Source organism: Mustela nigripes, chromosome 5 (genome assembly GCF_022355385.1).
Source record: "Mustela nigripes isolate SB6536 chromosome 5, MUSNIG.SB6536, whole genome shotgun sequence".
Lineage (NCBI taxonomy): Eukaryota > Metazoa > Chordata > Mammalia > Carnivora > Mustelidae > Mustela > Mustela nigripes.
Genome location: NC_081561.1, coordinates 28,570,084 through 28,595,201, shown reverse-complemented (window position 1 = coordinate 28,595,201; position 25,118 = coordinate 28,570,084). Strand labels below are relative to the sequence as shown.

Genomic DNA, 25,118 nt, shown 5'->3' with positions numbered 1-25,118 from the left:
CCGGGTACGCGGGCGAGGACTGCAGCACCCGGACGTGCCCGCGGGACTGCCGGGGCCGCGGGCGCTGCGAGGACGGCGAGTGCATCTGCGACGCAGGGTACAGCGGGGACGACTGTGGAGTGCGCAGCTGCCCAGGCGACTGCAACCAAAGGGGCCGCTGCGAGGACGGCCGCTGCGTGTGCTGGCCGGGGTACACGGGGCCCGACTGCGGCTCGCGCGCCTGTCCCCGTGACTGTCGGGGCCGTGGGCGCTGCGAGAACGGCGTCTGCGTGTGCAACGCGGGCTATAGCGGCGAGGACTGCGGCGTGCGCAGCTGTCCCGGGGACTGTCGCGGCCGGGGCCGTTGCGAGAGTGGCCGCTGCGTGTGTTGGCCCGGGTACACAGGTCGGGACTGCGGCACGCGCGCCTGCCCTGGCGACTGTCGTGGGCGCGGGCGCTGCGTGGACGGCCGCTGCGTGTGCAACCCCGGCTTCGCGGGCGAGGACTGCGGGAGCCGTCGGTGCCCTGGGGACTGCAGCGGGCGGGGCCGCTGCGAGGATGGCGTGTGCGTGTGCAACGCGGGCTACGAGGGAGAGGACTGTGGCGTGCGCAGCTGCCCAGGAGGTTGCCACGGCCGCGGCCAGTGCCACGACGGGCGCTGCGTGTGTGACGATGACTACTCGGGAGAGGACTGCAGCATAAGGCGGTGCCCGCGCGACTGCAGTCAGCATGGCGTGTGCCAGGACGGCGTGTGCACCTGCTGGGAAGGTTATGCCGGCGAGGACTGCGGCCTCCGTACCTGCCCCTCCAACTGCCACCAGCGCGGCCGCTGTGAGGACGGGCGCTGCGTGTGCAACTCAGGCTACACCGGCCCCTCCTGCGCTACCCGCACCTGCCCGGCGGATTGCCGGGGCCGCGGGCGCTGCGTGCAGGGAGTGTGCGTGTGCCACGTGGGCTATAGCGGCGAGGATTGTGGGCAGGAAGAACCTCCCGCCAGCACCTGCCCTGGGGGCTGTGGGCCCCGGGAACTGTGCCGCGCTGGCCAGTGTGTATGCGTGGAGGGCTTTGGAGGACCTGACTGCGCCATTCAGATGTGCCCTGGGGACTGCCGTGGCAGGGGAGAGTGTAGTGAGGGCAGCTGCATCTGTCAAGAAGGTTATGCAGGGGAGGACTGCGGGGAAGGTGAGCAAGCAGCCTTTCCCAGTACCCTGGGAACCAGAGTCAGTGGGAAGGCCTGAGCCTGAGGCTTAGGAGCCCAGGCACCCGGAGGAAGAGGGAAGGAGGTGAATTATTGAGCAGTGGGGCGGAGGGGGAGGGATGTTTGTGTGGAGGTGGGCAGTCCAAGTAGCCAGAGAGCCGGTGTCCACTAGGGGCAGCAGAACCCCGGGGGCACACCAGCAGGCAGGCCCTGCTTCAGATCTCTGAAGAGCAGCTTGGGGGCTCCTTTAGTTGCTTTTCCAAAGATTCTGTGTTTCTGGAGATGGCGGTTGAGGTGGGGAGGTGAAGGAGACCCCAAGGCCTGTTCAGGCCTCTGCCAGTTTTGCATCACCTCCAGAGAGGAGCAGGAACTGTGATCAATCTTGCAGTATGGTCTGAGTACTGGGGCCTCCCATGGTAGGGTTGGGGGATGGGGGCTGCCTTGGGCTAACCACATCTCGGTATCTCATTCTCCTGAACAGAGGTTCCAGCCATTGAGGGCATGAGGATGCATCTCCTAGAGGAGACAACGGTTCGGACAGAGTGGACCAGGGCTCCTGGCACTGTGGATGCCTACGAAATTCAGTTCATTCCCACGGTGAGAGCTAAGCTGCAGGAAGTTGAGTGGGCCAGACTCAGAGGGGAGAGAGTGCTCACCTCAAGCTAGAAGTTCTGGGTAGTCAGAGGCCGAGTCCAGACTGGCTAGACTCCTGAAGCTGCTGTGAAGGCCTCCTCATCCCACCCCACACTTGGTCCAGAAGGCCTGTGCAGCATCATTTCACGGCTGCTGGAATGACCTCTGGTGACCATGAGCTCTGTCCTTCCTGAGGCTGTCCAGTCTGCTGCTGGTCATCACTGGTAGTTCTTTGAACCGTCTAGAGCTGCCCCATTCTACATCTGTCCATTGGCCCTAGGTGGGCCCCCGCCAGCATCAGAATGTTGCCTTTGCTTTCCCCCACAGCTTCCGCCACAGGCTTTCAGGTATTTGGAGACATCGGCCATCTCCACACTCTTTGTTCTCTCTAGACCAACTCCCCTGCTCTCTTCACCCCTTTTCCCTAAGGCTTTGTTCTCTGAATTCTTCACATCCTGGGTTCCCTCCTCTAATGCCTCATGCTTTTTGCATTTGCCTCCAAAATGTGAGGGCAGACAGTCCAGTAGTTCTCCTGGCTAACTCGGAAGAGCCTGGCAGTTTTCTCAGAGTTGATGTGTATTAACTTGTGGTCACAAAAACTGTGAACTGTTTTGATCATATTTATTTTTTTTAAGTGACTTTTATTATAAAAGTCATGTAGGCTCAGTATAGACACTGTAGAAAATATAAATGAGGAACAGAGAAAGAAAGAAAAAAGATGACATTGGACTGTGTACACTTTTGTAGCCTAAATATAGGCCTTTACATGTGGCTCTGTTCAGTGTTATCTCTTTTGGTTTAGGCCAAGCTGTCTAGGCTGTTGGAATAATTTAAGTCTGGGAACTGGTTCTCCTGCCTCTATGTCATCAGTGCACTGCAAAGCATTCACTGTGTCTCCTTCCAAATTGCTTTTAAAATATTTGGGAGCACCCAAAGGACAAAGCCTTGTGGCCTCTCACTAGAGGCCCCCTTTTATGCAGATTGGGCTTTTATGATATGTTTGGCCTCCCAGTTCCCAATCATATGACATTTCTACTGTCTAACTCATGTTTTCTTGAATCTTCACACAAACATCACGGCTGATCTCCAAAACTCTGGAAGAATGAATAACTCTCAGGGCCTAAACCCTAGGAGAGCTCTAGGACAGAAGGAACAGCTCAGAGGTGCTGGCGGCTGCCATCCCCACGCTAACTGGCCTGGTCATGCCAACTCTTCTTATTAGAGCCCCAAGACCAGACCCCTACTATGCTCTGTCTCTCCTCACTGGCTGGGAGAAGCAGAGGCAGAAGTCCCTACTTTGCAGCACAACCAATAGAGCTTGGGTTTTTTCCTTCTGTTAAAAAAAAGTTGTTTTTTGTTATAAAAATAATTTAATCACAAGACAAGAATTTGGCAACTAGTGAAAAAAACAAATAATTCTTGGCTGCTTCACACTAAAACAAGCACTGTTAACATTTTTAAGTGTTTCTCCCACTCTATTCTTCTGTGTGTATATTATTGACATAGTTCTGATCTTGAGAGGTTGGGACTTTTAAAAGGAACTTTCCCAAGAAACTTCAGGGAAAAAAGAATTAAAATAAACACTTGGGAGAGAAAGAGCATGCAAGGCAGCATTGTCCTCTGCTCTTAGTAGATAGGAACCCAACCTTGCGTGTTTCAAACTGTGGGTCTTCCCAGCCCAAACCCTAGGCTTCCTCCCTCTCCAGGTGCCAGGTGGGGTCTACTTGGCCCATGCCCAGCTCAGCTTATCTCTGGGTATGAGCCTCTGTCACATTCTGGGTTCTCTTCGAACCCGAATGTGGAATATACCCCTGTAAGATAGGTCCCCAGACAGCCCTTTTGCACTGCACCTTAGCCTGTGCTACTGGCCCTCCGACAGCTTTCTAAGCTTTCTGTGGCTGGCCCCTGGGATCGTGCCTCCTGTCCTGGACAGCTCACTCTGTCCATTTCTGGGGGCTCAGAGTGTATTGGTAGCTGGCTGTCCTCTGGCACTGCCATCTTCTCAGAAGCCTATCTCCACCTAACCCTTTCCCTTTTCCAGAAGCATTTCTGTCTCAAAGCCCTGGCAAAGGGACACACCTAGTCACTGGAATGCTCTTCAGAACACGGAAGAGGAACATTCCTCCTTCTCCCTGACTCAGTGGTTCTCAAAGCGTATTCCCTGCACCTGCAGCATGGGATTTACCTGGAAGCTTGTTACACATGCAGACCACAGGACTCGAGTCCGAGCTACTGAATTAGGAGCTCTGTGACTGGAGCCCAGTAGCCTGAACTGTAACAAGTCCTCCAGGGGATTCTGCTACACCAGAAGCCTGAGGACCACTCAGTCAAGGAATGTTGCTATTTTGCAAAAAGTCTGGTTCCTCTCTGAATGTGAGAGGAAGCAAAAGGTAACTGAGGGTCAGTTGAAGAGGAGGATCAGGCACTCTGCAGCCTAGAACCTGGGCTGTGCCACACTTTCACTGGGACACAAGACCTCGTAGCCCCAGAAAAGTTTGTGTTTGGGGTCTGGTCTGAAAGAGGGAGGAGGGGGTGGTAAGCTCCAGAGCCCAACCAAGATGGTGCCCCCACCTGGAACCATGACATTGGTATGGAGAACGGGGTTAGAAACTCACCAAGGATAATCGGTGAAGCGGCAGAGCTGTCAGCAAGGGGAGCCACCATCTGCCTAGAGAGCCTGTCTCAGACCAGACAGACGACAGATATGGGACTTTGAGGGATTTGTTCCCAAATGGATCTTAGGAGAGAATAAGAGGTGACTAAAAGGCTCACGTACGTGGTCTGAGGGAAAAGGAGAACTCAAGATGGGCTTGTCTCCCTGGAAGAACCAGACATCATCAGGGAGCACCCAAGGGATGTGTATGTGGCGGGGGCAAGGGGTAGTTATGTGTGTCAGGTTGGGTTGGGGGCATAGGGGAGAGAGAAGGAAAAAGAAAGTTCTGGCAAGGATGAGGACTTCACAGGCCTTCAGTTGAGACTCCTAGGCTGGACTATCCTAGGGCAGGGTAAGTAGGAGAGGAAGAGGGGGCCTGTGTGCCCAGGAAAACTTTTCAGCCAACAGAACTCTGACAAAGCTTTATTTCATCCTCAAGTCTACGTGGCCTCTCATCTGGTTTTATACTTTGGTATTTACTGTGTTGATTTCCCCACAATTTTCTTGGTTTAGGAGAGTACCTTTTGAAATTTCCATCCTACTTGGCTGAGTGGAGGTGTCCCCATCACGGCCAACATAGCTAAGCAGAACAGAGCATCCTTATTAGCTGTCCTAGCTAGACAGCCCAGTGAAATTCAGGGCAGTTAGACTGCTCGCAGATGTCCATCCTTCCTATTTCCCAGTGGCTGACCCTCCAAGAAGACCCTGCTGGAGCAGAGGCTGGCATATTCTTGGTGGGGTCATCATGGATAAATCATAATACCTTCAATGTGTCCTTGGAGGGTAGTCATTTGCTCACTGGCATGTATGGCTCAGAGATTTGGGGAGGGATTCGAGGCACCTTAAGATGTGGCCATACATTTAGCTACTAGAACATGAGCTGAGGCAAGAGACTTCTTTCATCATGTCTAGCATGATGCCAGGTACAAAACTGGGAAACATATTTGTGAGGCTTAGAGCAGATAGGCTTTGTTTTTGAGGGGCCTGCAGCCCTGCTCAGGAGACAAGAAAAGTACCTAAAGGGAAATGTCACGAACAGGGGTCACACCCACGTTACCAGCCAGGGGCAGGGTTTGTGGGGAGGAAGTGAGACTGGGAAGGTGCACTCCTCAGTGACGTCATCTCTTGTGACAGGAGTGGCCTTGGGAGGCAAGGTGGGCAGGGTTGTGTGGGGAAAGCCCAAGGGAGGATCCTGGCATGTGATGGGCAGATTCAGACAAACAGCTGATGAACCAGCTTAAAATGTAGCTCCTGTGAGAGGGGGCTGTGAGGTCACACTGACTGGGGGGTCGAATCCCTGCCACGTTCTTGGTGGTGGGGACCTTGGGCAAGTTACTTAATCCTTTTGTACCTCAGTTTCTTCATCTGTCCAATGGGAATAGCATGACCTCCTTCATAAGGTTCTTTTGAGGATTGAGTTCATATGTGTAAGTTGCCTAGTCCAGCATGTGGTAGATACTGAACGTTTTAGATGTTTTTGCTGCTACTGTCCATGCTCTCCCGCTGTATAGGAACCAGCTCCGCACAGCTCCATGTGGACAGCACCTGGAACTGGAGAGAGAAGACATAAGGGAGACTGGGTAGTAGGGGTGAGATAACGAGCCCTGATCCACTTGGTGCTCCTTTCTTGCAGACGGAGGGGGTGAGCCCCCCATTCACAGCACGGGTACCCAGCTCTGCCTCAGCCTATGACCAGAGAGGACTGGCGCCCGGTCAGGAGTACCAGGTCACAGTCCGTGCCCTTCGAGGGACTAGCTGGGGCCCTCCTGCCTCTAAGACCATCACCACCAGTGAGAGCTGGGGCTGTGGGCGGGGTGCTGGTTGGAGATCTGGATTTGAGGGTGGGTGGCTAGGAATCTGCCCCACCCCTGTCCCAACCCCAGGAAGGCAGAAGGGAGTGGTGTCGTGGGGACAGAGCTCTTAGAGGGAAAGCTGGTGACTGAGGACCTGACTCGCCCTGACCCCTCTTCTCTCTAATCTGGCTAGTGATTGATGGCCCACAAGACCTCCGGGTGGTGGCTGTGACACCAACCACACTGGAGCTCAGCTGGCTGCGACCCCAGGCAGAAGTGGACCGATTCGTGGTGTCCTATGTCAGCGCTGGCAACCAGAGGGTGCGGCTGGAAGTGCCCCCAGAGGCGGATGGGACAGTGCTGACTGACCTGATGCCAGGCGTGGAATATGTAGTGACTGTCACGGCAGAGCGGGGCCAGGCAGTAAGCTACCCGGCTTCTGTCAGAGCCAACACAGGTATGGCTGGCCAGGCTTAGCCAAGGTGCCGTTTCTCTGTACAGCCGCCCCTTCCTTGGGGGCCCATGTCTAGGGTTCACAGTCTCCTCTGAACGTGCCTTGGCAGGGTGTGTTGGAAAGCACCTGCTGGGGCCTTGCTGTGTGATGGCTGCCCTGGTACCTCAGGGGCTTGGAGTCCTGCAGGAAGGCTACGGGCTGGACCACAGGAGGAGCTGCCCCTGCCCCTCTGCCCCCAGAGATGCAGGAAATAGGAGAGGCTGTCTGACCCACCAGCTGGGGCAGCAGGCTCTTGAAACAGGCACTGGGACAGCCCTGTGTTCACGGTGGTGGTCAGCCCTTGTAGGGACTGGAATCAGGCAGAGCAGAGATCGGCGTTGCTGGGCACTGTAGACTGGGGTTTGGGGAAGTTAGGTCTCAGAGCAGTGATTTTCCACTAATCCTCAAGGTCTCTTAACAGATGGTTATTTATTTTCTTTTCCTGTGACAGAGGGACGCCCACCTCGCAGTAGCTCACATTCTCTCCTCCCACTCCCCTTTCTCTCCTTCAGACACAGGGCCCCACCTGCTGGCTTTTCTCTTCTTTCTAGGGCACCAACAGTGGCGGGCTTGGAGGGCGAGCGGGGAGGGGCTCCCGGGACACTGACTCCTTTCTCTGGTTCTCTTTCCAGGTGGGGCTGGGGCACAGGCGAGAGGCCTCTGGCTCCCGCGGGGGGGGGGGGGGGCGGGGGGGCGGGGGGGGGGGCTGCCGTGGGGAGGGGCTGCTACTGACCTGCTCTCCCCTTCCCCCTTTTTTGCCCCCGGCAGCACCAGGCCACTACAGTTACCCGGAGGTGCGCCCCCCAGCCCCGTCCCCCAAGCCCCGTCCCCGGCCGGCTCCGGCCCCGCGCCCCCCGCGCCCCGCACGCCCCGCTCGGCCCTCGCGGCCCGCAGAGGAGGGCGAGGAGGAGCCTGGGCCTGGGCCTAGCCTGCCGCAGCCCCCTCGGCGGGCGTGGGGCAACCTGACGGGCGAGCTGGGCCGCTTCCGCGGCACTGTGCAAGACCTGGAGCGCCACCTGAGGGCTCATGGCTACCCACTGCGAGCCAACCAGACCTACGCGTCCGTGGCGCGGCACATCCACGAGTACTTACAGCGGCGTCGCGCTGCCGCCGCCCCCGTCGGCCCCCCCGCCCCCTCGCCCCGCCGCCCCCACCCCACCGCCAGCCCCGACCCTGGCACCTGGAAGCGGGACTCCAACCAGGGCATCTACGGCCTCTCGCCCGAAGGCGTCGACCGGGTGGCCGCGCCCCGCCACCCCAAGCCCGAGGTTCTGGGCAGTTCTGCCGACGGCTCACTACTGGTGTCCCTTGACGGGCTCCGCGGCCACTTCGAGCGCGTGGTGCTGCGCTGGCGGCCCCAGCCGCCGGCAGAGGGCCCTGGCGGGGAGCTGACCGTGCCGGGCACCACTCGCACCGTCAGCCTACCTGACCTCAGGTCCGGCACCACCTACCACGTGGAGGTCCACGGGGTGCGGGCAGGGCAGACCTCCAAGTCCTACGCCTTCATCACCACCACAGGTAGCATGGGCTGGGGCCACGGGATTACCCATCCCCTGCCCAGCCTCGCCTGCCATTGGAGTCTACATCCAAGAGTGGCTCCCACCGCCTCACTGCTCAGACCACCACTCCACCCCCACCACACCTCTCGGTCCAGGCTCCAGGGGACCCCAGCACAAAGCATGCCCTCCTGTGTCTCTAGAAGCCGTCTCCACCCCAGGGGCCTGAGGGATACCCAGGGCCAAGGAGAGCTGGTCTTTAGCATTCCCCAGACACTTTGCGGGATTGCCATCCTGAGCATTGGAAGGGACTTTGGGGAAAGGAGGCGGGGCTACGAAAACACGCAGGAGCAGTGTGAGTGGGGCACCCAGTGAAACCAGCACTTCCCTACTCTGACTCACTGTGGTGAGGATGGCTGAAGGCTGTGGTCAGTGGTTACTGTTTTCCACAGTTTGGCCTTGACCTCAAAGGGACACATCAAAACTGTGTGGGGATGGCCTTGGAGCCATCAGGCAGCTTGTGTCTGTGAGAGGTGAAACCACTGCTTCTTGAGCTGCCTTTCCAGACCTCTTGGCTCACGTCATGCTTGTCTATTCCACAGGAACGATGCCGGGCTCAGGGAAGGGCTGCCCTAGGGAGGGTTGTGGATATATTTTCCCCCCACCAGGGCCCAGATGCCACCTGAGCTGGATGTACCCCCCCCCCCCACACACACACACACTCTCTCTTCCCTCTCTCTTCAGTACCCACTCTTCCCTTGCATCTGCCTTCCTTCCCTAACACCACATCTCCTCCTTTCTTCCAGGCTTCTCACTGCAGCACTAATGGAAGCCACGACCACCACCCTCTGGGGAGGGAATGTGCTTAGGGAGGGACATGGAAGTCTGTGGGGGCTGGAGGTCCCCTTGTGAGGGGAGGGATGGCCGGCTTTATTGCTTTTATTTATTGCCTGCAGGCCTGTCTGTTCAGAAATGTGGTTGACAGGGGTACTGAGAGGACTGGGTAGATCACTGGGAGGATGAGGTGGCCCAGGGAGTGGACTCAGAAGCAGAAGAGGGCAGGTCTGTAGGCTCTTAGAGGCTAGAAGGCAGAACCTGGGGGTTGGGATTTCCTTTCTCTCTCTCATTCTCAACCCTCCTGTTTTTCTCACCCTGCCCTTTCCCAGGGTCCTCTCCTTCAGGCCTCTTGGGAGCCACCGATGAGCCTCCTCCCTCGGGCCCTTCCACGACTCAAGGGGTCCAGGCCCCAGAACTGCAGCAGCGCCCCCAGGAGCTGGGGGAGTTGAGGGTGCTGGGCAGAGACAAGACAGGGAAGCTCCGCGTTGCTTGGACTGCTCAGCCTGACACATTTGCCCACTTCCAGCTCCGCCTTCGGGTGCCCGAGGGGCCAGGGGTGCATGAGGAACTACTGCCAGGGGACGTCCGCCAGGCTCTGGTGCCCTCACCCCCTCCTGGAGTCTCCTATGAGCTGTCACTTCGTGGGGTCCCCCCGGAGGGCGAGCCCTCTGCCCCTCTCATCTACCAAAGCATTATGGGTATATCCTTAACTCTGCTCAGCTCACTGTCCTGAGGATGGGGGAGGGGCTGGGCCATCAGGGCTTCAGAGGAGGGATGGGGACTGAAGGGTTGGGCTAGTGTTTGGGTTGGAATGGTAAGAGCAAGGAGAAAGAACGTTGGAGTTGAAGGTTCAGAGGAAAGAGGAACAGAGGGAGTCTTAGAAGAAGGATGTGGGGTGCGGGGCAGGGGAAAAGAGGATGGGAGGAGAAAAGTCAGAGGCTGGGACTGGGAGTCCAAGAGAGAGGCGGTAGGCTTCGGGCTTTCCACCTGCAGCTTTCTTTGCCCTGTATTCTCCCTAATTCCTGGTCACTAAAAGATCTCTGCAGCTAGGTGTGGGAAGGCCTCCAGCCCTGAGGATACAGGCCTGTAGCCCCCTCTGTCCCTTCCCTTCCCCACAGCCCTGCCACCCCCACACTGGGTAGGCTAGGACAGTGGCCCCCCTGCCCTGGGAGGCTGGCCTGCGGTGGACAGTGCTCCATGGTTGCTCCAGCCCATTTCTGCTGGGGACGAAGGTTCCTTAGCGTAGGGCGCTCCCGGCCAGCAGGGCTTCAGAGATGGATGAGGTTGGTGGAAGCAGTGAAACACTCACTTGCCCTCCTGGTCTCTCTTTATGGGACTTGGGTCTCTGCTCTGCCTGCTCCTCCAGGTGAAACTTAGCACTAGGAGAGAGGGCGGTAGGGGAGAGAAAAGTCCAAGTGGGGGACGAAGAGTCTCCAGCTGCTCCAGAGCAGCAGTGAGGAAGCTCTGACTCAGGAACAACCTGGAGGGGGGGACCCAAAACTCCCCCAGAGCTCTTGATGTGGCGAGGGATGCTAGGATGCAAGGGATGGGGAAGCTAGCACAAGGGAAGGGCCAAAGCTCTCCCTGCAGAACAGAGGGCTGCTCATGGAGGCCTGGGGGGGGAGGAAGTAGAGGCCTTGAGGGACAGAGATGTCCAGGAAGGAGGGACCCAGTGGGCTGAGGAGAGGGAAGGAGACCAGGGACAAGGCAGTGGTCGAGGCCGCTGGCTTTACTTTTGCCCCCACATTCTAGACAGGGATGGGGCGAAGCCTGGGAAGCCCTTGGCCCAGCCACACCTGGGCGAGCTAATGGTGACTGACCCAACCTCCAACTCTCTGCTCCTGCACTGGACGGTCCCTGAGGGCGAGTTCGACTCCTTCGTGATCCAGTACAAGGACAGGGATGGGCCCCAGGTGGTACCTGTGGAGGGATCCCAGCGCTCAGCCCGCATCACTAACCTGGACGTCGGCCGCAAGTACAAATTTGTGCTATATGGGCTCCTGGGCAAGAAGAGACATGGGCCCCTGGTGGCTGAAGCCAAGATCTGTGAGTGAGAGCAGTCACACCCACCCCTACCCCTGGCCCCTGTTTGGTCTTGAGGGAGGTCTTCCCAGTGCTTTGGGAACTCCAGGAAGGCTCCCTGGAGGCCATGGTGCCTGAGATGAATCCTGAAGGAAAAGCAGTGGTAGGTCCAGCAGAGGGGTTGAGGAGGGTGGTGCAGACAGAGGGAGACATGGAGAGTGAGGCAGGAGCGAGTGTGGCCCTGGAGGAGAATCCGTCTATTTCCTCTGGATGGAGAGCAGGACTCCTGGGGAGCAGAAGGGACGGGGCTTGTGTGTGTCTGACTGAAGAGCTTGGAGCTGCTGTGAGGGTCCCGGCCGGTGTGGGGTGGGCTCTGAAGGGTTTTAAGTGGAAATGATGTGATTTGCTACTTATCTTACAAATAACAAGGGGGCTGCTATAAAGAATTGCTGGAGAAATGAGTTAAGAGCCAGCAAGAAATGATGCGGGTCTGCCTGGGATGGAGGCTTGTGGGAGGTGAAGGACAATGAGGCTGGGTGTGGGAGGTGAAGGACAACGAGGAGGCCCAGGCACTCCGGTGTTCCTAGAGCAGACAGTCCCTTGTGCTGAGGTGAGGAACAGTGGAGGTGAGGACCAGCACAGCTTGGGACACTTCGATAAACCTCTTCGGAGCATTTGTTAACAAGATGGTCTAAGTGTGTCAACACACTTAGTGGCTGTAGCAGCCCCGTGAGGCAAGCCCATTTATAGATGAGGAGAGTCAAGGCACAGAGAGGGAGAAAATGGCGGGGCCGCGGCGGGGATCACTGCTGCCCTCACAGGTCTGGAGAGCAGAGAGGAGGCCTGAAGAGTGGGCATGGGGGGACAGGAGACAGGGTGATGGCATGGGGGAAGCAGAGATAGTGGCTAGCACTCAGGGCGTGGGCAGAGGAAGAGGAGTCTACAGGGCAGCCCGAGGGGGTGACTCATGGAGAGGGGCACAGCCAGGGAGAGCAGTGTCCCAGATGCCAAAATGAAGGGCGTGGTCAGATTCCATAGGAGTGATTCAGAACTACAGAGCGTCCACAGCACTTAGCATGGCGAGGTCGCTGCTGGCCCTGGTGAGAGCAGCCAGTGGAGGGTGGAGCTCAATGGAGAGTCTGATGGAGGTGAGGACATGGCTACAACCAGTGTAGACGGCTCTTTCTGGAATCTGGGTTGGGACTAGAAAGCAAGGAGGGAGGCTGGATGGAGCTAGCAGCCAAAGAGAGGAGCTCCTGCAAATGCCCGTCGCTCAGTGGGGGGTAATGAAGGGTTGGTGGTGCAGGGTGGGAAAGAAGGAGATGGGGCCCCAGCACAGGTGTGGGAGGCTCTCCCACGTTCAAAAGCTGCAGAGATGGTGCTTCCCTCTCTTGGAGGAGAAACCAGCTAGTAGTTAACACTGGAAGCAGTAGAGATTGTCCTGGAAGACTTCCCTGGCTATGGAGACACAGAGGGAGATGGCTGGGCTCCCTTCTCTCTGAAGCACCTCACTAGGGTGCAGATAGGGCCACACTAGTCCATGTGGCACGTCTGTGCCATTTAGAAGAAGGCACCTTGCCTTAGGTGAGCATAACTCTGTGCCAGGGCACACAGCTTCGCAAGCAGAGGCTGGCTGGATTTCAGTCCCTTAGTGCTCCCTCAGTCATGCACCTTTGTGCAGTGAACAGCCTGCACAACCTCACACAGCATCCCTCTGTGGGAGACGGAGTACCCCTTCTTTCTTTTACCTGTGTTCCTCCTTTCTCTCTACCTCTCTCCCAGTGCCTCAGAGTGATCCTAGCCCAGCGACTCCACCCCGCCTCGGCAAGCTGTGGGTGACAGATCCCACCCCAGACTCACTGCACCTCTCCTGGACTGTCCCTGAAGGCCAGTTTGACTCTTTCGTAGTTCAATACAGGAATAGGGATGGACAGCCCCAAGTGATGCCTGTGGAAGGGCCCGAGCGCTCGGTCATTGTCTCCTCGCTGGAACCTAACCACAAGTACAGATTCACTCTGTTTGGGGTTGCCAACAAGAAGCGTCATGGCCCCCTCACAGCCGATGGGACCACTGGTGAGTGGTGACAACCTGTGCCCAGATGGGACCCCTCCAAACCTTCCCCACACTTGACCTCAGCCAGGAACCAGGTGGGGCCTCCCAGTGTGATGGCTGACTCTGAATCCTGGCCCCACTCCCAGGCTGAGGGAGAGCCAGCCTCCCCCGTCCTGCTGGGTCCCTTCCATCCCATTCAGCTGCTCCCCAAGGCCCAGAGGATGTGTCATACCCTGACTGTGCCAGACTTCCCAGGAGTTCAGCACTTCTAATTAATGCTAGTAGTGACCCCCAGGTATGACGACCCATCCAAACCCCAAACCCCAACCTGGGGCTGCCAGCACAGCCCTCACTGAATCCTCTTATTTCAGCCTCAGAGTCCCCAGTGCAGCCCCTGCTGGGGGAGCTGTCAGTGACTCAGGCAAACCCAGACTCCCTGCGCCTGGCCTGGACCGTGCCCCAGGGCTCCTTTGACTCCTTCGTGGTCCAGTACAAGGATGCACAGGGCCAGCCCCAGGTGGTGCCCGTCAGGGGGGATGAGAACGAGGTCACCATCCCGGGCCTGGAGCCCCACCGGAAATATAAGATGAACCTCTACGGGCTTCATGGCAGGCAGCGTGTGGGACCTGTGTCCGTGGTGGCCACCACAGGTGAGTCAGGGCCACCCAGGCCTCCCTCTGAGCAGGACCCTGCCTGCGGACCCCTTCAGACCTCCCTCCACCTTCTCCTTCTGGGCTCCAATCCTTCCAAGTGCCCCACATCCCAGGACCTCTCATCCAGCCACCAGCCCCTAGCCTTTTTCTCGGCTCTGCTTCTCCATCTCCAAGAATAGGTCCCATTTTCTCCCACCCTGAACACCTGGAGCACCTCGACCCTGGCCTGGCTGGGGTGGTTGTCATTTCCGGCTCCCACAACCAGCTGCCCGCACCCTCCCACCATTGCTGCTCGGCTCAGTGCCAGCAGATCAAAGGCACAAGAGTCCCTCGTTTCCCCCAGCTTCTTTCTGGCATGAAGACACCTTATCCAGGACCCTCAGATCCCTAACTCTCAGCCAGCCGGGAGCAGGGCAAAGGGCCCCCTTTCATTCCGCCCACTGGCCCTCATTCCTCCACCTTTCAGCCTTCCCCGGTCAGCATCGTTTTCGTGGTTGTGTAGCCTCGCGGTTGGGAGCTCAGGCTCCGGATCCCGCTGCCTGTATTTGAAGCCTAGCTCTGCCATTTGCGACCTGTGGGACCTTGTGTAAATTACTGAACATCTCTGAGTTCAGCTTCCTCATCTGTCCAATGAGGATAATGGTACATGCTTCACAGGGCCATTAGAATTAAATCAGTGTACAAGCATACATGCTTAGAATAGCACCTGACACATCAAAGCTGCTATTCAGGAGTGAACTGTTATTTTCCCCTGATTTTCTCCCTGCCCACTGTCCTTTTCTTCTCATCTCCCTACTTTGTCCAGCCTTGCCTGCTCCCTCCTCGATCTCCTGTGCCCTTGGTGGTACTCCATGGACCAGGGAGTGGGTCACAGAAGCCAGTCTCCCTTCTCCATGGAACCTCAGTGAAGACTGAGTTGCCAGATGCTAGACAGGTGCCCCTGGGACTGTGGTTCTAGATGCAGCTAGGGAAGGGCACGGCTCTCCCCAGCCCCTTCATCCCCACATCTTTCTCCCACCCTTGTCTGAAGTGGAAGGAGGGACAGGGCTGCCTGAGGAGGACTTAGCCAGGGCACATTCTGTCTGGTGTCCTGTTAAGTGGAGTGCGGCTGCTGAAAAACCCTGTGGGGGTGCTGGAGCCAAAAGGGAGGAAGGCAGATGGGAAGAGGCCTTATGGCCCCCTTGATTGCCAGAGGTCAGCACTGTCTATGGATGCAGTAGAAAATTCCTCAGGATTTCCTCTGTTCCCATCTCAGCTCCTTTCTCAGACGTGAGCCCAACCTAACAGAAGCCAGCAATATAATCCTTCCAGCAGTACTGACAGGGGCCAGGGGCCTGTCCCAGCGTCCTGAGTTACTGAATGGCTAATACAAAGGCTACCGAACCCCAAAGACTACAGCTTGAGGACTTTGCTGAATGTACTTTATTGTCATAATCAACTAACAAAGCAAGTCACACTGCAAGCCTGTATCCCCTATGTATTCTCTCAGCCCCCCAGGACCTTGTGGAGGAGACGCCTAGCCCCACAGAACCCAGCACGGAGGCCCCGGAGCCCCCCGAGGAGCCCCTCCTGGGGGAGCTGACGGTGACAGGATCCTCTCCAGACTCGCTGAGCCTCTCCTGGACCGTCCCCCAGGGCCACTTCGACTCCTTCACTGTCCAGTACAAGGACGGGGACGGGCGGCCCCAGGTGGTGCGTGTCAGGGGTGATGCGAACGAGGTCACCATCGGGGGCCTGGAGCCGGGGCGCAGGTACAAGATGCACCTGTATGGCCTGCACGAGGGGCAGCGCCAGGGCCCAGTGTCCACTGTGGGCATCACCGGTGAGTGTGGAAGGAGCCTGCCTCCTTCTCCTCCCCTCAGTGGCCCCCAGCTTCCCCAAGGCCATGGCTCTCCCTTGCTGCAGTGGTAGCATGACCACCCCCCATTGCTTGGGGGACACCCAGACAGAGCAGTTCACTGGGGACCAGGCTATAGCCAGCTTTGTGACCTTGAGCAATTTTAAACTTTCTATGCCTCTGTTTCCTCAGGTACAAAAAGAGGATAGTAACAGGCATCCTGCAGAACTTTAGTGGGGATTAAATGAGTTAACAGACAGGAAGCACTAAGAAAGGGTCAGGTGCAGAACACACGTGCTGGTGGTATAGCCATAAGGAGGATTATAATTGACCTTGGTCTGGGTCTGCTCTGCGCCCTGTGGCTCGTTCCGCAGCTTAGCTAATCAGATGAGCATGAGACATCAGTCTGTTTGTCAGTGCAGCTGGAAAGTTTCTTTATGGATCATCCAGTGAGTGACTTTATAGCAAAAAGGGACATCCCTTCCATCTCCTCTCGAGCACCACAAAGGACCCAGCCCAGGATCTTCTCTCCAGAGTTTCAGCACCAGGGGCCAGAACCGTGGTAGGCTGCTGGGACTTGGGACTCTCTTGCTGACCTGCCCAGCTTGGCTATAGCAAGGAGTGTCAGTCTCTTTTCCCTTTGCTCAAAGACACCCTTTTTCAAAAACATCTTTTACTATAAGGGGAAAGATTAAAAACTTAAAAGCAGAGAAATGGGTTTTCAGAACATGGTTCCTGTACTTCCACAAAGCCCAACCTCACAGTGACTTGGCTGGTTTAATTTCCAGAACCTTCTACTCATTTCTTTTCATTCTTTAAGTAGCTCTGAGAATAAGGAGAAGGGAAAGCCACCCTGAGTTACTGTCCTGTGGGCCCAAAGAAGCAGGGTGGGAGGCTCATGCCAAGCCCAGATATGCTGCCAAGGATTCTTTTCAGGTGCCCCTCTGTCTGCAGCCTTTCCCAGGTGGCTACACTGCGCTCTGTGAGGCCCTGGCCCTGGCCCCCAGGGAAGAACGGACTGTGTTGGGCACTGGCTGAGGCAGTGCAGTAAAGGAAAATGGAGATCAGATATTTGACAGACTGAGTTCTGTTTATGGCTCCCCTGGTTCTCAGCTTCGTGATGGAGCATGACGTTCATTGTCAGAGCAGGAAGGTGATGGGTTGCTAGAGCCTGCTGAGCTATCCAGGGGGCTGTGCCCGGCCCACGGCAAGTGCTCTACCACTGCCAGGATGAGAGGCCAGTTAGAAACATTTCTAATAAGAAAAAGATGTCCAGTGCAGCCTGGGGAGTGCCATGTTCGTGGGTAGTGGTAGTTCCACCTTTTTCCAGTTAAGACAAGCCACAACAGTCAGGCTCGTTTGATGGTGATAGACCATTTCTCTTCCTCATGGGAAGACGTACAGACACGGCAGAAGTGAGCCAGAAGTGGATGGGACAGGAGGGATCAGAGCTGCAAGGAACATGAAACACTGCCAGGCCTGCTACCTGGTCCCTAGTGTTAGATGTTAGATGTTAGATGCTTGCTAACATGGCGGCCACTCCTAGTGGCCCTCAGCTGCCTTCATCCCTGCCCTCCCCATGTAGACTCAGTTCTTTCTGAGGCCTCCCAAACAGGTTTTCCTCTGCTTGGAGCCTGAGTTTATCCTCCCACAGAAGCCAGAGAAAGCAGCTCTTGGAAGCCACCCACCCCCGCCACCTCCTCCACTGTCTTACTTCTGGGGACCACCTTCCATGTTTGGTCACTATTGAGGAGTGCCCCCCAGACTTAGCTGATTCTTGCACGGTGGGGCCCACTGGGTCTCGAGCGGGGCCTTTCCCAGCCAAGTCATGCAGACCACTCATGAGTTTAACAAATGTTTGTGGAGCACCCACTATGTGCTGGGCAACAGGGACACAGCAGTAAGCAAGGCAAAGCACCCCCGCTGGGAGCTCATGTTCTAGTAGAGGGAAACAGACTCCAGACTGCCCATATCTGTCTGTGGTACCGTCTGTGACAGTGATGAGCCCTGGAGAAAAGTCCAGCAGGTGAGATGGTGAATGGGTGGGAAGGAGGTGGGAAAGGGCTTCCCTGCGGTTAGAGCAGAGGGAGGGACAGGACAAGGCACGTGCACTTTTGGGAAGAATATCCCGGGCAGAAGAAAGTGCCCCGACCCTCTGTGGATAAGCCAGAAAGGTCTGGAATGGAGAGCAGCTATGTGAGAGGTGATCGTGGGACCTCAGAGATCATTGTAAGGACTTGGTTTTTGCCCTGAGTGAGATGGAAGTCATTGTGGGAACAGGCTCTGACTAATGGGTCAACAGGGATCAGAGGCAGGGGGAGGGTGGAGGAGGGAGAGGATTTAGGAGACCCATGTAGCCCAGTGGGACTAGTGGTGCTTGGAGATGGTAGCAGTGGAGTGGAGTTAGCAAAGGGGATTGGCTTCTGAAGGTCCTGCCAACAGACCTTCCTCACCGGCTAGGTTTAGAGTATGGGGGGACTCGGGGACAACACCCAGGATGAAGTGGTGGCTTTGCTGGGGTAGGGAGGTCATGACCAAGCAGGTGGGGGGGGCAGTCCATGAGCTTGCTTTTGGACTTCATGAGTTTGAGACACAGACCAGGCACCCAAGGAAGATGCGAGTCTGCAGGTCCTAGGGTAGGGGACTTGGAGCCAGTGACCTACACCCCTCCCCAACCCCAGCACAACTTCAGGTCCTGGCAGGAACTTAGTGAGGGCTTGTGGCCAGGCAGATGTCGCCAATCAGTGTAGTTCTACATCAGGACAAGCCCGTGGATGCCACAAAAACAGACATAATTACTAACAAGGGAAAGAGGAGCTTTTCCTAATAGCCTTCCACTGTCTCTGTCTCAGCTCCACACCCAGAAGAGACCCCAGCCACAGAGCCGCCCCTGGAGCCACGCCTGGGGGAGCTGACAGTGACCGATGTGACCCCCAGCTCCGTGGGCCTTGCATGGACAGTCCCCGAGGGCCAGTTTGACTCCTTTGTGGTCCAATACAAGGGCAGGGATGGGCAGCCCCAGGTGGTGCCTGTGACCGCAGACCAGCGCAAGGTCACCATCCCTGGCCTGGAGCCTGCACGCAAGTACAGGATGAACGTCTATGGGCTACATGATGGGCAGCACATGGGCCCCCTCTCTGTAGTAGCTGTGACCGGTGAGTGAGTAGGGGTGAGGCAGCTCGCATCCCTGGCTACCCAGAATCCCCCATCCCACAAACCCTCTCTCGGGTTCTGCCTTGCAGGCCTCCATAGGTCCTTCCTGAGGTCACAGGCACAATAGTCTGTTCCTTGACTCCTTGGCCTCTTCCCTAGGCTAGAACCTTCCTGTTCTCCAGTCCCTCTCCATTTTGCCTTCTCCCTCAGGCAAGAATGTCTTGCTTCCATCTGACCTAAATCTGACTCTGTCTGTCTTCCCTAATTGTCCACAGCTGTTCCCTTCCTTTCTCTCAAAACCCTGCTGTGACTTGGCCACAGCCAACAACTTCCCCTGATGTTCTTTTTCTGTTGGGCTTCTCTTCTCAGAAGCCCTTAGTGCCCCAAGTGCTTTGGCCTTCCTTTCTCCTGGAAGTGGCCCTTGCTGTTGGGTCCCTGGGGACAGGGTGCTGCCATTTTTCTACCACGGTGTCTGATGAAACCCATGGACCCCTCTCAAAGCAGGGCTTTAAATTCTATAACATAGGGGTGCCTGGGTGGCTCAGTCATTAAGCGTCTGCCTTCAGCTCAGGTCATGATCCTGGGGTCCTGGGATGTAGTTCCGCATTGGCCTCTCTCCTCAGTGGGAAGCCTGCTTCTCCCTCTCCCACTCCCCCTGCTTGTGTTCCCTCTCTTGCTGTGTCTGTCTCTCCCAAATAAATAAAGAAAATCTTTTTTAAAAAAAATCTATACCATAAATGCATAAGGTTAGAGAGGAAACCAATTATATTGATGTTCAATTATCAAAATATTTTAAATTCAAATTTATGACTTAGTAATACAGGAACTCTTTATCAGTTCATTAAATAATAAGTCTTGGGGCATGTGTTATAACCTACCCACATTTCAAAGGAGGGAAGAGTGTAAACAGTACTTTGAAGTCTGCACAGTTATTCTAAGATGACATGAACACAGTCCTAGGTATGCTGACACCACAGTGAGCACCAGAGGAAGTGCTACATTTCAGTGAGAGGTCAGGGAAAATATCGATGTGACTGTGTCTCATCTAGCTCAAGGACCCTTTAGGCCCTGGGAGCCCAGGAGCCCTTCAGGGTTGGGGACAGGCGTTCTCCTGCCCAAGGTCTCAGCCACGTTATGTGTTTTTCTGGATTCTAGCTCCCCTCCCCACAGCCCCAGCCACAGAGTCCCCCCAGGAGCCACAGCTGGGGGAGCTGACAGTGTTAGACATGACCCCAGACTCCGTGACCCTCTCTTGGACGGTCCCCAACGGTGAATTCGACTCCTTCATGGTCCAGTACAAGGACAGGGATGGGCAGCCCCATGTGGTGCCTGTGGCCGCAGACCAGCGTGAGGTCACCGTCCCCGGCCTGGAGCCCAGCCGGAAGTACAAGTTCCTGCTCTATGGGCTTCAGGATGGCAAGAGACACAGCCCAGTCTCTGTAGAGGCAAAAACAGGTGAGAGGCCCCCAATCCCCCAGCAGTCTGCCCACCCTCTTCACAGTGCCTAGTCTCTCTCCTTCTGCTTGTCTTCCCTGTGTCCACCTCTTCTGTTTTGTTTAAAAAGCCATACTGCCGGGGCGCCTGGGTGGCTCAGTGGTTAAGCCTCTGCCTTCTGCTCAGGTCATGATCCCAGGGTCCTGGGATCGAGCCCCGCATTGGGCTCTCTGCTCAGCGGGGAGCCTGCTTCCCTTCCTCTCTCTCTCTCTGCCTGCCTCTCTGCCTACTTGTCATCTCTGTCTGTCAAATAAATAAATAAAATCTTAAAAAAAAAAAAAAAAGCCATACTGCCGACCCTGGTTCAGGGCAAATGAGAACCAGGGAAAACAAACAGGGCCAGGTCCTGGGTCTGTGCTTCACTGACTTTTTCTCTCTTCTCATAATTTTCACTGCTGTTGAATGGGGGAAGTCCCTTAGGACCCTTCCTGGAAGGTGGGACATGGGAGACTGGGAGTGCTGGGGGAGGCCCAAGGGAGTCAGGAGCCCTTTCCACCTGCTGGGCCTTGCAGCCCTCAGCCTTGTGCAGCCCTCACCTCCTGAGAGTTTTGCCGTCACCCTCTTTCTTATCCTACTGGCTCAGGCCCATCGGGTCCCCTCTTTGCCTTCCCTAGAGGACCCTTTTCCTCCTGTGCCCTCTTCCCAGGGACTCAAAAACTGGGAAGCAGAGGAGCCCAGGGCTGGAGGCCCAGCCAGGCCCATTCGGGCCCAGCCCAGCTGTGCCCCTTTCCTGGGTTCCAGTCCAGGCCCTCCCCTGCCCCTGGGGGCTCCCTGATGCCAGAAAACTCTAGCAATAACAATGCTGTCAGCGTCCTCACTGGCCAAGAAGGCAGCAGGCCAGCTCCTTCTCAGGCCTCAGGATGGCTTCGGGGCAGACACCAGATCCTTTCTCCATGGGAGCTCCCCTCCTTCTCCCCCCTCCCCACACCAAGTAGACAGTCCCTACCCCTCCACCAGGCCCTAAGAGGGCCACCTCCAACATAACATCCTCCTTTCTCATCTGCTGTGTATACTTGTCAGGGACCCTGTGCTCCCTCCGATGTTCTTAGGACCTCAGATTTCCCCAGGGGCCAGGCAAATCACAATGCGTAGGCTCCTTGGTAAAAGGAAATAAGTAAATCAAGCTGTATCCTGATAGGAGCATAGTCTCTAAGAAGTGGGAAGACTGGACGGCAGGAGGAATAAGATAAGCAGGAAGCTAGCGATTCTTTTTTCCCCAGAGATGTCCCGTTGGCTAAGTGGAGGGAGGCATGGGCCAGTTGGGGATGGTGGCAGAGATGGGAGAGTGATGGAAATATTTTGGGGAAGCACTGATCATTTGGGCAGCCCTGGGTTTTTCCAACTCTAGTGGGAAGCAGTCAAAGAGTCATTCTGGAAAAAAATAAACACAAGAATCTTTCCTCTCCATCAGCTGCCCAAGGTGACGTCAGCCTCAAGGCCCACCCCCGCCTGGGGGAGCTGTGGGTGACAGATCCCACCCTGGACTCATTACACCTCTCCTGGACTGTGCCCGAGGGCCATTTTGACTCCTTTGTGGTCCAGTTCAAGGACAGAGATGGGCCCCACATGGTGCCCGTGGAAGGCCACGAGCGCTCGGTCACCGTCACCCCTCTGGACCCTGGTCGCAAATACAGATTCCTCCTTTATGGGCTCCGGGGCAAGAAGCGCCATGGTCCCCTCACTGCTGAAGGCACCACAGGTGAGGGCATCCCTGCAGGGCCAACCTCTTCTCCTGGAGCTCCCCTGGGGATGGCGGCTGTACCCGGCCGGGCCAGGGAAGAGGGTGGTCACTTGTGCTGGCGTCCATCACAGCACTTACTCTCCTCACACAGTCCCATAACACTAGCCCTATAGGACTCAGCTATGGCAAAGCCCTGCCCCTAGACCTCTCAGCCCTGCCCTTTGAGATCACCCACTACCAGAAACAGCTCAGCCGCCTTCTCTCTGTCTCCCTCTCAGAGCCCAGGAGTGGTGTGGACGATGGTAGAACAAGGCACCCCCCAAAGCCCCATCTCGGGGAAGAGCTACAGGTGACCAGCGTGACACCAGACTCTGTGAGCCTCGCGTGGATGGTCCCTGAGGGCCACTTTGACTCCTTTGTGGTCCAGTACAAGGACAGGGACGGGCAGCCCCAGGTGGTCCCTGTGGAGGGCAGCCTCAGGGAGGTCAGCGTCTCTGGCCTGGACCCAGCCCGCAGGTATAAGCTGCTGCTGTACGGGCTGCACCAGGGCAAGCGTGTGGGTCCCATCTCTACCATCGCCTTGACTGGTGAGTGAGGCTGTGGCCGGAAGTCGCTGCCCCGCCTTCCGGCTTCAGCTCTCCTGGTCTGACCGAGCCAGGGGGTTTCTGAACTGCTTATTTCCCTTCTTTTAGGGGAAGGGATAGCCTTATTGAGGCATAATTCACATACAATTTTATATGAACAATGAGTTTTTGGTAAATATGTAAGTCATGAAACCATTACCACGATTGAGATACAAAAGATTTCTGTTTCTGGTTCCCAGAACCCATTTCCCCATGCCCCTTTGCCATCAGTTCCCCCAATGCCAGCCTCTGTCAGCCTCTAATTCCTTTCTGTCCTTACACTTTTACCTTTGTAAGCCTCTCACTTAACAGACTCATACAATACATACTCAGCGCTTGGTTTCTAACACTTAGCATAATGCTTTGGGAATTCATCCTCGTGTTCCATAGTTGGTCCTTTTTACTACTCACCTCTAGCCTTCACCTCCTCCCCTCCTTCCCTCTCACTGGAGAGCCTTGTGGAGACAGATCAGTCACCCATCTCTACCTGTCTCTCCGAACCAGCCCCCAGAGAAGATATCGAAGCCGAGGTCCCAAGTCCTCCAGGGCCTGAGCCCCTCCTAGGGGAGGTAACTGTGGAGGAAGCGACACCAGACACCTTGCATCTCTCCTGGACCGAGACTGAGGGCGATTATGACTCCTTTGAGGTCCACTACACAGACCAAGATGGGCAACTCCAAGTGGTCAGGATAGATGGTGACCAGAATGATGTCATCCTCTCTGGCCTGAAATCTGAGCACAGATACCTAGTGAACCTGTACGGTTTCCGTGGCCAGCAGCGCGTGGGTCCTGCCCACATTGAGGCCCTAACAGGTAACCAAGGAGAACTCCACTATAGCTCCTTCCTCCAAGTGGCTGGGAGAGCCCAGAGGAGACAAAGTCCCCATGGTCGCCCGGCCCCTCTCTCAGGTCCAACTTGTTCTCTCTCATATATCTGTTCAGCCCCAAGGGAAGAGGAGGATGAACCTTCAGAACCTCCCACCAAGCCCCGCCTGGGGGAGCTGGCCGTGACCGACGCCACCTCCGACTCCCTGCACCTCTCCTGGACCGTCCCCGAGGGCCAGTTTGACCACTTCCTGGTGCAGTACAAGAACGGGGACGGGCAGCCCAAGGCGGTGCGCGTCCCGGGGTATGAGGAGGGGGTCACCATGTCAGGCCTGCAGCCAGACCACAAGTACAAGATGAACCTGTATGGCTTCCACGGTGGCCAGCGTGTGGGCCCAGTCTCTGCCATTGGGGTGACAGGTGAGTTGATGGTGGAAGCCCCGGAGCAGGGCCAGTGAGAGGATCTCCCTCTCTCAGGTGATAGGTGACTGGGTGCAGGAGGCCCCATGCTTGAGGCTGAGCCATGGGGCCTTTTGCGCCTTCCTCCTTCCCCGGGGGCTTCCTGAGGACAGAGGTTTCCTCCCGTGCAGACTGGAGCCTCAGGAGGCTATGCTGCTGGCTGGCCAGGGTCCCAACGGCTGACCCTGTAGGCTTCCAGGCATGTTTGTGAGATGTTGGCGGAGCGAACCCACCCAGCCCCAAGGATGGCCTTCTCAGAGCTAAATTTGGGGGCCCTGGGCCCTGGTCACAGCTTCTCCATCCTTCTTGCAAGACCTGAGGCCATCTCCTGGGGCTCCTGCCTCACCTGCTCTGTGTCTGTCCTTCTCAGCCGCAAGGGAAGAGACCCCAGCACTCCCCGAGGTGGAGGAGACGCCCAGCCCCACAGAACCCAGCACGGAGGCCCCGGAGCCCCCCAAGGAGCCCCTCCTGGGAGAGCTGACAGTGACAGGATCCTCCCCAGACTCGCTGAGCCTCTCCTGGACCGTCCCCCAGGGCCACTTCGACTCCTTCACTGTCCAGTACAAGGACGGGGATGGGCGGCCCCAGGTGGTGCGCGTCAGGGGTGATGAGAACGAGGTCACCGTCTGGAGCCTGGAGCCAGGTCGCAGGTACAAGATGCACCTGTACGGCCTGCACGGGGGGCAGCGCCAGGGCCCCGTGTCCACCGTGGGCATCACTGGTGAGTATGGGCGGGGACCCTAGGGAAGCCGACCCTAAAGGACCATGGGATGAAAACATATACTCTAGGCAGCATGTCTCTTTTGCACATCATGTGGCCTGGGGATCTCTGTAAAGGGCCTGTTCAGGTGCCACAGGCTTGGGCAGTGGCCAGAGATTCTACGTCCCTGACGTGGTGCTGGTGCTGCTGGTCCGAGAACCACACCTTTAGTAGCAAAGCTCCTCAGGACAAAGGAACGGGACGCTTTCCCAGAGTCTGTTGGAGAGAGCTGACCAGGCATCCCTGATTCCTCCTGGAGGCTCTGCCTCCCTGTAGTTCACTGGAGGCTGGGGGACAAGCCAGAGGGGGCTCTGGATGTAGTGTCCTGATCGAAACATGTCCAGGCCTCATGGTTTGGGTGCTGTCAGACCTCTGCTTCTCATGGCCCAACAAGACTGAGTGGCCTGAGCCAAGCACTGTGGGAGTTCATTGGGGTGAAGCTGATCGTGGCAGAGAGATAAGTTCTTATCGTAATGG

The 25,118-nt window shown here is 56.7% G+C and overlaps 1 protein-coding gene across 1 annotated transcript in view; it reads left to right on the top strand.

Moving 5' to 3' along the window:
* The window catches only part of TNXB (tenascin XB), a 53,711-nt gene that overhangs the window by 10,550 nt on the left and 18,043 nt on the right, over positions 1-25,118 (top strand). Inside the window, 17 exon segments of the mRNA XM_059399915.1 lie at positions 1-1,161; positions 1,659-1,774; positions 6,097-6,253; positions 6,450-6,713; positions 7,518-8,267; positions 9,412-9,780; positions 10,835-11,128; positions 12,887-13,177; positions 13,528-13,806; positions 15,299-15,631; positions 18,499-18,801; positions 19,955-20,254; positions 21,705-21,992; positions 22,253-22,561; positions 23,102-23,410; positions 23,540-23,842; positions 24,252-24,606. The exon segment at positions 1-1,161 is cut by the window's left edge and continues 1 nt beyond it. Coding sequence (XP_059255898.1) covers positions 1-1,161; positions 1,659-1,774; positions 6,097-6,253; positions 6,450-6,713; positions 7,518-8,267; positions 9,412-9,780; positions 10,835-11,128; positions 12,887-13,177; positions 13,528-13,806; positions 15,299-15,631; positions 18,499-18,801; positions 19,955-20,254; positions 21,705-21,992; positions 22,253-22,561; positions 23,102-23,410; positions 23,540-23,842; positions 24,252-24,606 — 6,181 coding nt within the window.